Raw genomic sequence first — 16,264 nt, forward strand, 5'->3', positions numbered from 1 at the left:
TTGTACAGAAATCCACTTGGGATTCTCAGATGCCCTCTTGGATATTCTTGTATCTTTAAAATTCAGATTTATTTGGAGTCATGGAAGGTTTTGGCTTGAAGCAGCAAGTGCCCTTTCCTCAGTGCTGGGAAGAAAAAAGGGAGAGCTGATAATGCATTGCAAAAAATTTAGTCTATTATATAAATTACACACAGGCTGACAAGTTCCTCAGGTCGACTTAATCTGTTTTCTTCTGTGCCTGGAAAGAGAAAACGACCATTTAATTATTGGGGGGAAAAAAATGATCCTCCTGATTGAGAGAGTCACATGAGTGCAATTTACTTTATCCTTCCATTCATTTGAGGGACATGCATGCAGTTCAACCAGAGATTTCAAGTTTAATTTCAAGCCAGTTATTTCAAGTTTAATTGGGTGGACTCGGAGTGACAAAACCTGCAATGTCCCCATCCAAACAAAACCTCTGTGCTTTGCTGGTGGTGTTGTAGGTGACAGAATTGATCCTGCTTCGTTCTTATGTGCTTCATTCATGTGTGGTTTTCCTCTTCTGTGGTTTAAATTATCTGTGTTTAACTTGGCATTCTGGGAGGTTATTCAGGAATTCACCAGAGCACAGGTTCCCCATCCCTGGCAGTGTCCAAGGATCACCCTGGGACAGTGGAAGGTCCTTTCCAAACCATTCTATGATTTTCCATGTACAGATGATTTTCCAGGAACTATTTCCATGATTCCTGAAACTGGGACAGAGGTGCACCAGGGTGCACTATCCCAGGGCGATCCAAAACCTGGCCTTGGACACTTCCAGGGATGGGGGAATCTCTGCCAGGGTCTGTGTTCTGGTAAATTGCTGAATAACCTCCCAGAATTGGACCATTTGAGCCACAGAAGAGGAAATTAACTGTCAGCCTATTTTAAGCCTGTTTTCTTCAGTGTCAGCCTGGTTTTTTTTCTCAGTCCAGAATCCCAGGGTGATTTGGGTTGGAAGGGACCTTAAAGCTCATCCTGTTCCATCCCTTGCCATGACCAGGGACACCTTCCACTATTTTAAGAAAATCCTCTAAATCCTGGCTTTAGTTTTGGTATTGGGAATATTCCTCATGGTGAAGTGTAACACTCCACAGGCACCGAGAGGAGGATTCCCAGTGCCCGGGGCACAACCCCGTGAATAATGCCATGAATAATTCATGAGTAATGGGGACCACTACCGGTTTGTGTTCCCAAACAAACACCAGCCTTAGCACATCTTCATCGGACCGGCTCTGAAGTCAGGCAGCCACTTAGCAATTAAAACTTTAATTGCTCCACAATTAAATTGGCAACTACATTGTAATTAGCACGAAGGGTTTAATTTGGGAAAGCCAGGCTCTGGTTGAGAAGCCCAAGGGATGTCTGCTGGGGATCAGGGCAGCAAGGGAAGCTGTTCCCTCTTGGATTTCATGGAATATCCCCAAGCATCGTTCAACTCCAACTCCTAGGACTGGTTTTTCATAAGAAAAGTTTAATTTCATGAAGTTTTACTGCGCCTCCCATAAATCTTGCAAAGCAACAGGATGAGGTGAAGCTCTGGTTGCCCAGAGCAGCTGTGGATGCCCCTGGATCCCTGGAAGTGCCCAAGAATAAAGAACCAAAGAACTGAGACTTGGTGGCCTGCAGAACCCAAAATATTTTGAGTTCTGCATGGTTAAAGGGATTTTTGGAGCTGTTTCTGTTGGGAGCAGGCTGGTGGCTTATGAAGCTGTTCCCTCCTGGATTTTATGGAATATCCCCAAGCATCGTTCAACTCCAACTCCTAGGACTGTTTTTTCATTAAAAAAAAGCTTAATTTCATGAAGTTTTAGTGAACCTCCCACAAATCTTGCAAAGCAACAGGGTGAAGTGAGGCTCTGGCTGCCCCTGGATCCCTGGAAGTGCCCGAGGATAAAGAACCAAAGAACTGAGACTTGGGGACCTGCAGAACCTGAAATATTTTGAGTTCTGCGTGGTTAAAGGGATTTTTGGAGCTGTTTCTGTTGGGAGCAGGCTGGTGGCTTGTAGAGGCATCGATCTCTTTTATTGACCCTTAACTCTGGTCACCTTCTCATGTTCATCCTGGAAAGGAAATGGCTGGAGCCTTTGGAACTGGGGAACTGAAGGCACTAAGATTTTTATTTTATGCTCTGTTTGAAAAATCATCCACATTGCCCATTGTTATGGAATAGCTTCTTACAGCTGACAGAAACGTGCATTGTTTGTATGCCAACTAATGCTCCCCAAAACCAGCTCAAGCTGTAAATTAAATATAATGTTGAATTCAATAATGCTCAATATTTGGACTGAAATGCAGCATTTTCTGATTCTCCTGCCTGGAGAGAAGCATCTCTTGCATTATTTAGTGTTTGTCTGGTGGAGATGCCAAGGCAAGCTGCAGATGTATCTCCATTAATTGATCAATATTGTGTTGTATTCCATTTGGTTCCTTTATCTGCTTGGTACCGCAGAACAATTTGTTTGCTCCATGGAAAACTGCACTGGATAGGCTGCCAGGTAGGAAAAGAAAATGGGAAAAATCCTACAGCAGTCCCTTGAATTTTTAATTCCATAAAAGGTGAATTTTTCTCATGGTCTGGGCATCTCATGGTGAGGTGTTTAATGTCCCAGATTGCTCAGTTACACAGCAGGGGAATAGGAGGCTTTCTCCAGGATAATAAATTGTAATTAAAGAGCACATTAATTACCAAACCACAGAGCATTGTTTTATCTAATCTTGCTAATACCTGCAATATCGTGCTGGGAAATCTTCTCTTTACTTTTAAAACAAGTATTTGAATTTCATCAGCAATGTGTTTCTTGTGCTCCCCAACACTTGGGAATAATGTGATCCCATCTGTGCATTACTGCTCAGAATTGCCCATCTTTCTTTGGAGCCCATGAGCCAAAAGTCAGGTAAAGTAATTTCCTTTGCAGGTTTTTGTTGTAGGGCTTTATCCAGCAGAGCTTTTTGCAGAAAAAGCTGCTGAAACTCAGTTCCGTTAAACAAAAAATGACATTCTTCAAAATGATTTAGGAATCTCTGAAGTGTAGGAGGCCCCACTTAGGGTTGATATTGCTCATTTTTGAGATAAACACCTATTTTTGTGCTTCTTGTTAGATTGATACTTAATATGAAGAAATGAATCAAACATTTATAAAAATAGTCATAAAAATTAACTTGCAATGAAGATATTTGAGTCTCCCCCAGCTCTGCTTCTCTATCACAGAAAACACTGCTGCCATTTTACACTCCCACAGCCCAGGTAACATTTAGGCCATAATATTTACCAAACAGCCGCTTTCAGCTTGATAAATATTCATCTTTTCTGACCTAAATGAGTCTGTGTTTCAGTTCTCTGATTGTATTCCGTGATCCCTGGAGCTGTTTCCCAGTTTGGGGTGCCAGGGGAGGTTTTTGAGTTGCTAAGATTTGAAACCTTTGCTCTTTTCCCTTGCCCCCTTTTTTTTTGGGAATAACCCTCTCATGTCTGTCCCTTCTTCCTTCTCTTCTCCTGGCTCTTGTTTATCAAATCTTGCTTTTCAAACCATCCTTTATTTAAAAGATGGGTCACTTCCAACCTCCCAGGTTGGTCCTGAGCTCCATTCTTTCCATCCAACCTGGGATTTTAATTTTAACCCTTCCTCACACATCCCAGCATGATGCAGGTAAGCTGATAAAGCAGATTTCCCCTCATAAAACGAGATATTCAGAAAGGCAAGAGGTGGAGAGATGGGAATTAAATAATAGCCATGGATCAGAGTGATTTTCCTTTCTCTGTGATAGTTCTGTTACTCATGGATGAGTGTTCTCAGGGAAAATGACCAAAATTACATCTCACTGCCGCGTTCATGTGGGGTGTTAAAGACCTAAATCTTTTCTTTTTAGAACACCAAAAATTGGGGGAAATTTCACCTGTAAGTCTAAGAGGTGAAACAAAGTTCACGCTGAGTTTGGTGTACTGTGTGTCCTGACCGTACAGATGCTCTGTAGGCACAGAGTTCGTGGGAATTGGGAGTGGAACCTCGTCCCACAGTCTCAAGCTGTGCCAAGGGAAATATAGGTTGGATATTAGGAGAAAGTGTTTTACAGAAAGGGTGATAAAGTACTGAAATGGTCTGCCTGGGGAGGTGGTGGAGTCACCATCCCTGGAAGTGTTTAAAAACAGCCTGGATGTGGCACTGGGTGCCAGGGTTTAGTTGAGGTGTTGGGGCTGGGTTGGACTCGATGATCTTGGAGGTCTCTTCCAACCCAACCCAGAGATTCTGTGAATTCTAATGAGCTGCAGCTGTGCAGGACAGGTGAGTGATATTGAAATTAATGAGCCATTAACGAGCCCAGGGGCACTGACCAATGCCACAGGGAGCAGAGGGCACACAGGTGCAGTGCATCAGCATGAGGGGATAAAAGGCTGGGCTGAAGCACAGGAGGGGCAGGTGCTTGCAGCCTTCTGAGGTGTTGGGCTGTTACTCTGTGTGAGCAGATATATGCCTGAACCCTTCTGACCTGGTGAGGTGTTACTGTGTGTGGTCTGGATTAGAAGTGACCTTAAATTCCCATCCAGTGCCACCCCTGCTATGGCCAGGGACGCCTTCCACTATCTCAGGCTGCTCCAAACCTTGTCCAAACTGGCCTGAGATCAAATTAATTTTAAATGTTAAATCTCAAAAAACATTTTACCTTCCTTTAAAAATGTCTGAAATTATTTAATTGCCCTTTTAAAATGGTCTTTCTCTTTTCTTTTTCTCACAGATGGGAAGGTTGAAGTGACAAAAGAAGGAGTGAAGCTCTGCACCATGGGACCTGGCAAAGTTTTTGGGGAGTTAGCAATCCTCTACAACTGCACCCGGACAGCTACTGTCAAAAGTAAGAGCATTTTAGATGTTTTTTTCAATCTCTTCACTTGAAAGCTGCAGCCTCTTTAGGTGTTTCACTTTCTCAGTGATTTCAGCTCCTTAGGGCATGGATTTTGGTATGGAATTTGGGTGCTCTGTGTGAAGGAGATGCAGAGGAAATGCATCATTCAGTCTCTCAGGTTGGTCCTACCCCATGCAGAGGAAGCCTAAAGCTTACACCACAGTTTTCCTTACAATTCCTGCTGGATCTCATGGTAATTATTTTCTTATTGCCTAGAAGACTCTTTCTGACCTGTGTAAGTCTTTAAGGGTAACTGAGTAAGCCAAGCTTAGCTTTTGTTCAGGACAAGTCATTGTTTTCCCACTAAAATAAATTAGGAAAAAAAAAATCTGGATGGCACTTGACCCCCTGCTCTAAACTCCTCAGCACTTCTCCTCTTACCTGTTTTCTTTTATGAATGTTCTGGATAAAAGCTTGGCTTGCACAATTAAGCAGAGGAAATAAATCACATTGCTATGCATGACTTAAATGGGTTTTTATTTGCATTCAGATGCAGACATAGGATATTACAGCTCTCCTTGATCTTGAGGACAAGAGTTTATGGTGGTGTCTGAAGCAGAGAGAGAGAGAGAGATAATGAATAGTTGTGTGGTTTTAAGCTTCTGTGGGGGAGAAGTTAAAAGAGTACAGATGGTACAGAAAAATCCAAACAAGAGGTACAAACTTGAATAATACAAACTTGACTAATACAAACCAGTGGTATTCTTGTGCCAGAATAATGAGCTGTGTGAGTCCCTGCTCAGAAGAAAGCCTTTTCCAAATACCTAATTGTGCTTCAAAAAAAGAGAAAGGAAAAGAACAAATGGGCAGGAATGAGAAAGCAGGAACAGATAAATGGATTATTTTCTGCAGGATGTGCTGTTCTCTGTAGGGCTCAGGGACATGACTGATGTTCTCTGTTCTCACCTGCGCAAACCTCGCCTTTTCACAATGCTGGGGACCTCAGGTGAGGGTGGACATTCAGAGAAGCAGCAGGTTTGAGTGATAAATACAGCTGGGGAAGGTTGGGAAGAGCAGAGAAAGGTCACAGCCTAGAAAAGGCAGTGAGGGGATGGCTGTTGTTTAGTTCCCCTTAGGAATGCAGAACTAAAGGGCACCTGAGTGGAATCCCACAGAACCCCTCTGTTCCTGTGGCCATTCCCAGCTGCTTGTGCAAGGCACTCCCACTGCAGGTTTTCTGTGGTTTTTTCCCATTACTGCCTTTTCCACACCCCTCCTGAGCAAACCTCCAGCCTGGCACGTGGGATTGCTGTCCCAAATCCCTTTGCCCTGGTTAAACTGGGGGCAGGAGTCAGGTCACTACTCAGAGAATCCTTGCCTCAAGGAAAAGGAATGTGTCCCTTGTTCCTTTCTTAGCAGCATTGTGTAATTAGAGTTCTGCTGGGTTTTAATCCCTTTCCCAGGGCCTGCGAGGAACTTGGAGGAATTTTCTCTCTGGTTAGCGCACAGATCAGTGCAGTTGGGGTTTTACTGAGCCTGGGGAGCTGTTGCAGCTCACAGTCACTGAGCTCAGGGTGTGGAGGTGCTCACATCCCCTCTGGCCATGGTGTTGACTTAGCTGGTCCTACACAGCTTCAAACACCTGCTTGTTCCTTTGGGAAATGAGCAATAAATGTGCTAAATCCCTAGAAAGGTGAGTGGTGGTAAATACTCCACTAAGCCTTGGATCATGCCAAGGTTTATTTTTGGAGAAATAAAATCGGTGACTGCAGTGAGAGCAGACACTCAGCACTGGTGGTGAAGAAGTGTCAGGGAGCACCATCCAGCTCCCATTTGGAGGAACTCTCAGGGCTTCCCAGTTTTCAGGAGAGAGCTTTCCATCGTCTCCAGAGTGTCAGGAGTGTGTTTTGCTGGGCCTGCCTGTATTTCATTAGGGGGACATTAAGTGCTGCTTTCTGAGGATGAAGTTGCAGCAGAGGCTGAGTGAAGGATGGATTTATGTGGGTGTGGAGCTCTGTGTTACAGCTGGGCCATAATGAGGTGTCAGCTGAGTGGACATCTCCAGCTGGAACTGGGTTTGATGTGTACCCTGGCTTTGGTTTGTAAATAATAAAGATTTTAGTGTCATTACTCACTGTTAGTCTACACGGGCTCTTCAGCTCGTGCTCACTCTGCAGGAACAAACTTCAGCTATAAATCACTGCAGGAAGGGCTTTGTCTTTGCAACAGAATTTAGGAGACATTAAAATTTAATGATTCTGATCTGACTCCTGTCTCATAATGACCTCTTTAATAAGGCAATCCAGGGCTTTGAAAAGCCTGCCCCAGGAGCACTATTAATATTTTTTTTCCCTGTCATTGCAGTCTTAAATAAAAGCAGGGTGGGGTTTGAGTTCAAGCAGGGCATGGGAAGAACCCAAACCCTTGGGTGTTAAGGAGCCCTGGGGAAGGCAGGGACACATCTCCTGGCACGTGGCCTTCTTTTAAGAGAAATGTACAATTTTTGACATCTAATTTTTGTATGGTTATTCTGCAGTGTTTGATTTACATTTCCAGATATTAGTAGAGGGTTTGGGGGTTTTTTTGGTTTGTTTTTTCTTCTTCTGGGAGAAACTGGTCAGTCTGCTCCAAGTATGGAATTGTCAAGGGTTTCTGACTCCTTGATGTTCACAGATCACCTTCCGTTGCACACTCAGTGAAATCCAAATCAGCAGTAATTTCTCCCTCTCTCTGTATTGATTATCCAGAGATCTTAAGTGCCTGAACGCAAACCTGGATGCTGCTTGCAATTCAAAGCAGAACCACAGACTTTTCTCCCTGATTCCAACAAATAAATAGGTTCAGAATGAGGAAAACACCACTTTTTATGGCTGCACCTAAAATGATGTCTCCGATGCTGTTTTTAGAGACATGGTTGGAAAAAAAGGGCTATGAGAGGTCAGCAAAAAAAGATAAAGACAGAAATCCCCCCAGCTGAATTGGGGCTGTGTTTAAAACATTGTGGTTCTTCATTCTGATAACAAGATGTGGGAGGAAGTGAAATTAATCTGCTGTTAATACTGTGCAGAAGTCTCATTCTTCTTAAAGAATAATGTGTGGAACAGGTTTTTGCAGGTGATTTAGGCTGGATTTTGTGGAAGGAGCAGATTGTCCATCCTCTAAGGATGTTCTGCTTATTTTAGAAGTGGTGTAACCTGAAATAGATTCTCTTGTGGGCAAAATTCAAATAAAACCATCCCTTAGAAACATCTCCGTGCGAGGCTGACGATTTCGGGGGAGTTACACTCGGCACCAGCTTGTGTTTTCAGGAGAACTACCAGCAAAGAAAATAAAAAAAGCAAGCAGAGGCTGAAGTTATTAAACTCTAAATTATGTAAATCCTTCTGCTGACTCTCAAAAGGCAGCACAAGAGTCCCTCAAGCTGCTGTGCTTGCCAGCTGCGCTAATTGTACAAAACCCGGTGCGGTGCAGAGGGATTAAGGCGGGAACTCAGTTTTTCCTTGCCAAGCCTGGATGAGTTTGAATTTTCAACTGCTGGTTTTTGTTTTAATGGAGTCTTCTGCACTGCTTGCTGCAGCCCCAGGAATGACAGAACTTTCTGAGGAGCTCGGTAACATGGATAATTTGTGGGGGAAAATAAGGCAGCAGCGAGTTGCCAATTAAAACTGCAGAGACTCGTTAAAGCCTTGCAGAAGGATGTTGCCTTTAGATATTCTCCTCCAACAGTTACAGGAGCCAGGGTAAAGTTTGTTCAGCTCTCCTTAAAACACACTTTGGAAGGAAGTTGACTTTTAGATACTCAAGTGTTTGATTAAAATCTCTCTGATATAACATGGAGATCAGACTGGCTGGGCCATCCCGGGTTTCTTGTGTGCCTGGTGGGAGATAAATGGAATATAAATGGATATATCCTGGGAGAAAGTAATTTAAACTCACCCTTCCACTGCCTGTATTTTACTGTGACCTTTACAGGTCTTGCAAGTAATGTGACAAAATGGGATTGGATTATTCCTCCAAGGGGATGATAATGAGAAAATGATGTTGAGGACAAAGGACAAGGTGTAGTAGGAGTTTTTTCCCCCCTCTCTTCGTCAGGAGCATCTTCAGGGTGGCATTTCTGTGGCTCCTCATTTCCATCTTTGTGATTGCAGAATCCCAGAATGCAAGAGACCTTAAATCCCATCGCATTCCACCCCTGCCAAGGCAGGGACACCTTCCACTGTCCCAGGCTGCTCCAGCCTGGCCTTGGGCACTGCCAGGGATCCAGGGGCAGCCCCAGCTGCTCTGGGCACCCTGTGCCAGGGCCTGCCCACCCTGCCAGGGAGCAATTCCCAATTCCCAATATCCCATCCAGCCCTGCCCTCTGGCAGTGGGAGCCATTCCCTGTGTCCTGTCACTCTTACTTGTCCCCAGTCCCTCTCCAGCTCTCCTGGAGCCCCTTTAGGCCCTGGCAGGGGCTCTGAGCTCTCCCTGGAGCCTTCTCCTCTCTGGGTGAGCACCTGGAGGTTCTGCCATCATGAGCAGCTTTAAGACTGATTATTTATTTATGGGAAAAACTTTCAGTGTTAAATCCATGTTGAAAAACCCTATAGACCTGTATGGTCAAGCAGATAAAGTAACAATAAATAACAAAGGCCTGTTTGTTGTGTCTGATACAGAAGGAGGGTGATCACCATTCCAGGGAAATTAAGTGTTTCTGTTATTCTGGAATACTTGTGGAAATTTGTTGATCTTTTTCACGTTGATTTAATTGCAGAGTGGATTGAGCTGAGTTCTCATCACTCAACCATGGTTATAAGGAGATGATGGCATTCTCTGTGCAACCCTTGAAGAATTAGTTAATATTAACAGCAGATGTCAGATAATTAGTTCATAAAAGCTCCCATTTCATCCCTTTTTATAGATGTCACTGAAAATGTTGCTGATGTCTGAAATATGGCCAGAGCAGCTGTGAGAAATGAGGTGACTGAACTTTGCTGTTGTCAGTAAAGCTTTGCTCTGGACACAGTTTGATAAACAAGGGGATGCAATGGAATATTTGCCATAAATATTAATTTATAGGCTCAGTGACGTGATCTTTTCCCAGATTAGAATGCAACAGACAACACAGGGGCTGGGTTTGCCCCACATTATATGAAATTTCTCATTCTAGACTATTTCCTGTTGGTAATGGGGGAACACAAGGCCACTTGGCACCAAGACAGGCCCAGAACTGATCAATTTGTGTTTCAGAACCAAAGCAACCACTGCCTTCTGTTCTCTTGGGCCACTTTTAGAAGCTCCTTGCTGACATGAAGCCACCCCAAGCTGCCTTTCTTGCTGTCCATAAAAGCAGAGATCTCCTCCATGGTGTTGACTGTGTGACCTTAAATCCATCTGCTTGTGGCAATGATGCAGCCATAACAAACTGATGGAATAATAATAGTTCCAATAATAATGGGATGATGGAATCACTGAAGCTGTGAAAGACCCTCAGGATCATCCAGTCCAAGCTGTGCCCACCTTGTCCCCAGCCCAGAGCACTGAGTGCCACCTCCAGCCCTTCCTTGGACACCTCCAAAGAGTGCCAGTGTTTCCCCAGTTTGGGATGCTGAGGAGGGCTGGAGTTTACTTGCATTTATCTGAAGTTCCCTGGCCAAGATGGATTTCATATTATTGAAGTGCCAGTGTTAAAAGCATTTGGATACCAAATAAATTGACAAAACTGCAGATAGGCTTTTTAATTAAAAAAAAAGGCACCCAACAAGTTCTCTGTATTGCACGTTTGAAAAACTCATTATATTTCATGAATTGTATCTTCTCTGGAATGGACTGGGAATGGAAGCTTTTATTTATCTTTAGGCTGCAATAAAACCCATCCAGACAACAGCAATGTTGACAACTGCATTCACTCCTCTGAAGTTATTTGCAAAAGCCTTTACTCCACAATATCAAAGCCAGTGGTGTTTGAAATGGGTTTGCTGAAGCTGTGCCCTTTACAGCCCGTGCCTGACACCCAGCTGGAGGAAATGAGATTTAAATAGTGTCTCTTTTTTAATTAACTGCAGCAATGAGGAGCCTGGGGAGAGGCTCAGCTATGTTTTGTTAGTTCATTGTTTTTTTTTATGGTAGTCCATGGAGACAGCAGAAGGTGCAGGTGCCACCTTAAAGCTGTCTTGTCTTTTCCTCTGACATGGCCTGGACACCCTGGATTGGTTTGTTTTTGATGGGAATGGAGGTGAACTCCAGACATCTGAAGAGATCTGACAGCACTGGGAGCTAAGGGCAGAGATCTGAGCAAGGCAAAATCCTGGCTGCCTTTGAAGAAATAGGCTTGTCTTTATTTCTTGTGTTTGTTTTTCAGCTCTGAGGTCACTCTGCATGACTTATCTGTAGTAGAGGGCAGGAGCAGAGGCTGATTGAATTCGCACAATGCACCCAACTCGCAGCCTGTCTGTTAAACTGGGATTTTCTTTGGCTGATGGGGGTCACAGGAGCTGCCTGCAGTGGGGATAAATTGCCTGAGTGGGTGTGAAAATGGCACGTGGTGGGTTTGTCCGTGTCACCAGCCCCATTTCTGATGTCCCCAGCCCCAGACACACCCGAGTGCCACAGCAGAGACACTGCTGGGATGTGCCTCTCCCCCATTCCCTCCTTGGGCAGGCACATTCTCCACTTAAATGCTGTTTAGCGTCTGCTTAGATCCTGTATTCCCTGTTTGAGGAGTCTCTTGAACCTCTTCAGAGTCTTTTTTGTGCTTCAAATTTCTTCTGCCTCTGCCTTGGTGATCCTTCACCATTTCTGAGCACTGCTGTGACTCTTCCATTGCGAGAGATCCCAAAACCAGATTTATTGTTGTCTGATCCTCTCTGCTAGCACAGCACAGTTGGGTTTTGTTCTTGGGGAAATTGAGGGAATTCAGGTGTTGAGCTGATTTAAGGAAGCAGCTTTATGTATGAAGGAAAAACTCAGGGGCTCTGCCTGTGGTAATGACACCTCCTCCCCTGATCCTGGGCTTGTGTTGCTTGGGAAGGACCTCAGGAAAGCTTCTCCAACCTTTTCTTGGGAGAGGGCTGGTAAGGCAGCCATGGATTTGTCCAACAGGTCTTGGCACCCCAAAGGTGCTACTGTGGATTTTTTTTTAAATTTTATTTTAATTTTTTCTGTTGAGGTTGAATGTGTGAGATGGTTTTTTTGTTTTTTGTTTGGACTTAGATGTTTATCAGTTCTTATTTATATTACAGTTTCATGAACTGTGAGGTCTACAATAATTTACTCTCACAAGTTAAAAAACGAGACTTATCTCTTTCTACACAAGGTTTTTTAAGGATAAACTGTTTAATTAAGGAATTACACATATTATTTTTACTTTTAATTACTAGCTACTTGTGCTCTGTGATGCTAACTTTATCTAATTACACAAAAGCACCCAAACCCATGAAGAAGAAGGATTAGCTTCTGCCTTAAAACTTCTATCTTGCTATATATATTATTATATGCTAAAACCTTAAACTCTAAGTTTCCCACCATGTGATATTGCACACTTCTATTCAAACTCCACACCCATAATCCCAGTTCTATAATTTAAATTTGGAAGTCTTCTCCACAGCCTCAGTGGTCTCTTGGGGGTCAGTGTTTGTTAACACACAAAGTCTAAAATTCTCAGCAACCTGGCTTCCAACAGGACACCTGCTTGGAAAAGAAGTTTTCCTTCCTGTCCAACCTAAACTTCTCCAAGTGCATCTCCTGAGATGGAGCAATGTCCATGTCCTGTTGTTCCAGAGCACAGCCCAGGGACACAGGAGCTGCTTTGGGAGGGAGTTTCTTTTATTGGATGGGAAGATACACCTGGAGTGAAGCTCACAGCTTCAGAATGAGTTGAGATTTCTGCTTTGTTCTGGAAGCTTGATGTTGGATAAGCCCTTCCTATCTTTTAGCACAGGTGTCTGAAAAACTGGGGTAATTTGAATTTACATGCCTGAGATTGGCAACTTCCTGGGAAGGGGCTGATTCATCCCGTACCATCAGCACTGTATGGCCATAAATTCAAGTAATAATTATTTGTTTGCCATTGCTGATGACAGCTTTGTGATTGAACAAAAAAAATCTGTGCCTGCTCCATCCCTGGAAATGTCCCAAGGCCAGGTTGGACAGCCTTGGAGTCATAAAGGGAGTTTTTAAAAATCCATTTTCAAAATGAAGGATTTTGAATCTTCAGAGAGCCAAATGCTTCAGTGTTGGTTGGGATTTTTTTTTTTATTTGACTGCACAAATATTTGCCTGCTTTAAATGAATTGTAAAAGCTTTATGGTGTTTGCTTAATCGTTGGTGTGTTTTTAATTGTTGCTTGACAAACATTGTAATATCTAGAAAGACTCAGTAATTCCCCAGCTTTATGGAGCACTGGGAAAGGAGATAATCTTGTTTTGGCTGCTGCTACTGCAGAGTTTTTTGGGGTTTTAAAAGAAATCCTCCTTGCAAGTCCAGGAAGATGATGATGGTTGTATTTAACAGCTGATATTAAACTCCTGCTTCATTACTAAAATAATCCCCCTTAATTGTGGGTGAATAAAATGCTTCATCACTCCATCAGCTACTGCAAGAAACTGGGAGGCTCTCAGGCTTTGCTGTGCCCTCATTTCCTCCTGGTTATTAACAAAAGACATCAGTGATAATGTATTTTTTTTCCCTGATTAACTCCTTCCAAATGTATTTGCTTCCAGGTTTGCCATAACTATTTGTGTGGAATGAGCTTGCAGGCAGGTCTGGGATGGGATACACTGCACAGGATGATCACATCCTGGTAATCCAGAGCCCCAGGAGCAGCTGGCGTGGCAGGCTCTCCTGCAGCTGCTTATGGCATTTTTAGGCAGGAGAAAAGCAGGGATGTGCTGCATTCCCAGTGGGAATGGGAATATATTCTAGATATCTTCAATGGGAATGTATAAAAAATAGCTGTAAAGCCAGGCATGGCAGCAAGCAGCCTCATTAGCACAGTGCCCCTTGGGGTTGCTTTAATGTGTGTTTTAATGACTTTCTCATTAGTGCCTGGAAAACAGTGGTTCCATTCTTGCTGGATTCGTGGTGGGTGCTCCTGAATCCTGCACTCCTGGGGTCACTTCCCAAATGCATTGGTGTAATTCCAGCACATGGATGTGTTCATCACAGAGGTGCTCTGGTGCCAATCTATCACCCAGTAAAACCCCAGAATCAATGAGTTTGTGATGGCTTTTTTAAACATTTAATAAAATCCCAGACTGGTTTGGGTTGGAAGGGGACTTAAATCCCATCCAGTGTCACCCCTGACATGTCAGGGACATCTTCCACTGTCCCAGGCTGCTCCAAGCCCTGTCCAGCCTGGCCTTGGGCACTGCCAGGGATCCAGGGGCTGTGGGTACCCTGTGCCAGGGAACAATTCCTCCCCAATATCCCCAACATCTCCTTTTCTTTAAATTCAGAACCCTTCCCCTCATCCCATCACTATCTAACCATGGAAACAGTCCCTCTCTTTTTTACAAGCTCCCTTTTGCTACTGAAAGGTGCTTTAAGGTCTCCCTGGAGCCTCCTGTCTGTGCTGGGAGGATGGAGAGGTGGCAGAGATCCATTGAAAATGTGCACTTGTAAATTCCTCTGGGAAAGGTTTGCAGCTGAGATCAACCAGGAAGACTGAGCAGTTTGTCAGGCAGTGAGTTTTTTTGGAGGATGGTAAATTTGGAGGAGCCAATCTTAATTTTCCAGCTTAGTTTGCAAATTAAGTCTTATTTTCTGAGAACAAAACTAATGTTATGAAAGCATCTTTATAAACAGTTTGTAATTGCTTTAATTTGATAAAGGCAAAGTGTTCCCAGCTTTGTCCTCTAATATCAGTTTATCCTTCAACAGCATAAGAGCACAACTTGGGAAAGAAATTATTCCTTGTGGAAAGAAACACTCATTTCCATATTCTTTCTCTCTTTTTTTAATGTTCTGTTGTAGCTAATGAACTGCTGTGGGTTTGTGTGGGCCATGAGCATTGTGAATTCACTGTGTGTCTGCTCTCAGCCCTCACATTGGGACTGGAGCAATGTTAATGTCTTTTAATCACCTCTGGAATTCCTGCAGCGCTGGGGTGTCACAGCTCTGGGGTGTGCTGGGAGCAGAGAGCTGACACACACTGCTGTGGATTCCTCCAAACCCAAGTGCTCGAGGCTGTTGGAGATGTGCACAAATTATCCCCCAACAAGTAAAATGTCCCTGTTGATCTAATTCTGGAGTCCCCAGCGCTTTGGTGCTGGGACAGGAACAGGCACTGGGGGCTTTGGGAGCTTCCGTTTGTGTTCCAGCCTGGGAATGGAGTGAGGCACTTCAGAGCTGCATCTCCATCTAGGAGGATTTAGTCTTGGTAAAATGTTATTTATTCTCTGCCAGCTGCTGAGGTTTGAGGCTGGTGTCACATCCACATGAGTATCATGGAATCCCAGAATGGTTTGGGTGGGAAGGGACTTTAAAGCTCAGCTCATCCCCAGCCCTGCCATGGCAGGGACACCTTCCACTGTCCCAGGCTGCTCCAAGCCTCACCTAACCTGGCCTTGGGCACTGCCAGGGATGCAGGGGCAGTCCTAGCTGCTCTGGGCACCCTGTGCCAGGGCCTGCCCACCCTGCCAGGGAACAATTCCTAATTCCCAAAATCCCATCTAAATTTCCGCTCTGTCATTTTGAAGCCATTCCCCCTTGTCACTCCATACTTGTACAGAGTCTCTCTCCATGTTTCTTGCAGCTCGTTCAGGGCCCAATTGGGTCACCCCAAAGCTTCTCCTGTCCAGGTGAGCAGCCCCAGCTGTGCCAGCCTTTCCTCCCAGCAGAGCTGCTCCATCCCTCTGCCCATGCTGGTGCCTCCCCTGGGCTCTCTGCAGCTGCTCCAGGTCCCTCCTGTGCTGGGGACAGCCAGGTGTCACAGGGTGGTGGCAATCAGGGACCAGCAGGACACACATTCCATGCTGGCAAGGCCACAAGAGTGATTTGTTGTTGGGATCTCCGTCTCCAAAAGGTTTGATTAGTGAAAGGGGGAAATATTCCTAATCCCAGAGGTTCTACTGAGGGTTTGAGTTGAGGAATGTGCTGGTCTTGTTATACCCTAAACTCCCTCAAGCTGCCTGATGCCATTTAGAGATTCCAGCATCTGATACATTCCAGAGTCCACTGGAAACACCCCAGAAATCCTGGAGCTGCAAGTCACAGCCACTCAAGTCCACATTTTCTAAAATTAGGAATTTTAGAAGCCTGTAAAGGTTAACTACATTAATAGTCAGCCCCTGCCAGCCCTCTGGAGGAGAGTGGCCTGTCTGGGAGACCTTTTGTGGATGAATTGTGTTGTAACGTGGAGTTATTTTGCAGCTTCTCTAACTTATTTTCCCCGAATATTTGTCAGGTTGCATGTAATATTTC

General features: G+C 44.3%; 1 protein-coding gene across 1 annotated transcript in view; it reads left to right on the forward strand.

Moving 5' to 3' along the window:
- The window catches only part of PRKG1 (protein kinase cGMP-dependent 1), a 286,803-nt gene that overhangs the window by 75,165 nt on the left and 195,374 nt on the right, over positions 1-16,264 (forward strand). The window contains exon 2 of the mRNA XM_014310283.2: positions 4,757-4,870. Within this exon, the coding sequence (XP_014165758.1) occupies positions 4,757-4,870 (114 nt within the window). The remainder of the gene's footprint in view (positions 1-4,756; positions 4,871-16,264) is intronic.

The sequence above is a fragment of the Geospiza fortis genome, unplaced genomic scaffold (genome assembly GCF_000277835.1).
Source record: "Geospiza fortis unplaced genomic scaffold, GeoFor_1.0 scaffold284, whole genome shotgun sequence".
In the NCBI taxonomy this organism is placed as follows: Eukaryota; Metazoa; Chordata; class Aves; order Passeriformes; family Thraupidae; genus Geospiza; species Geospiza fortis.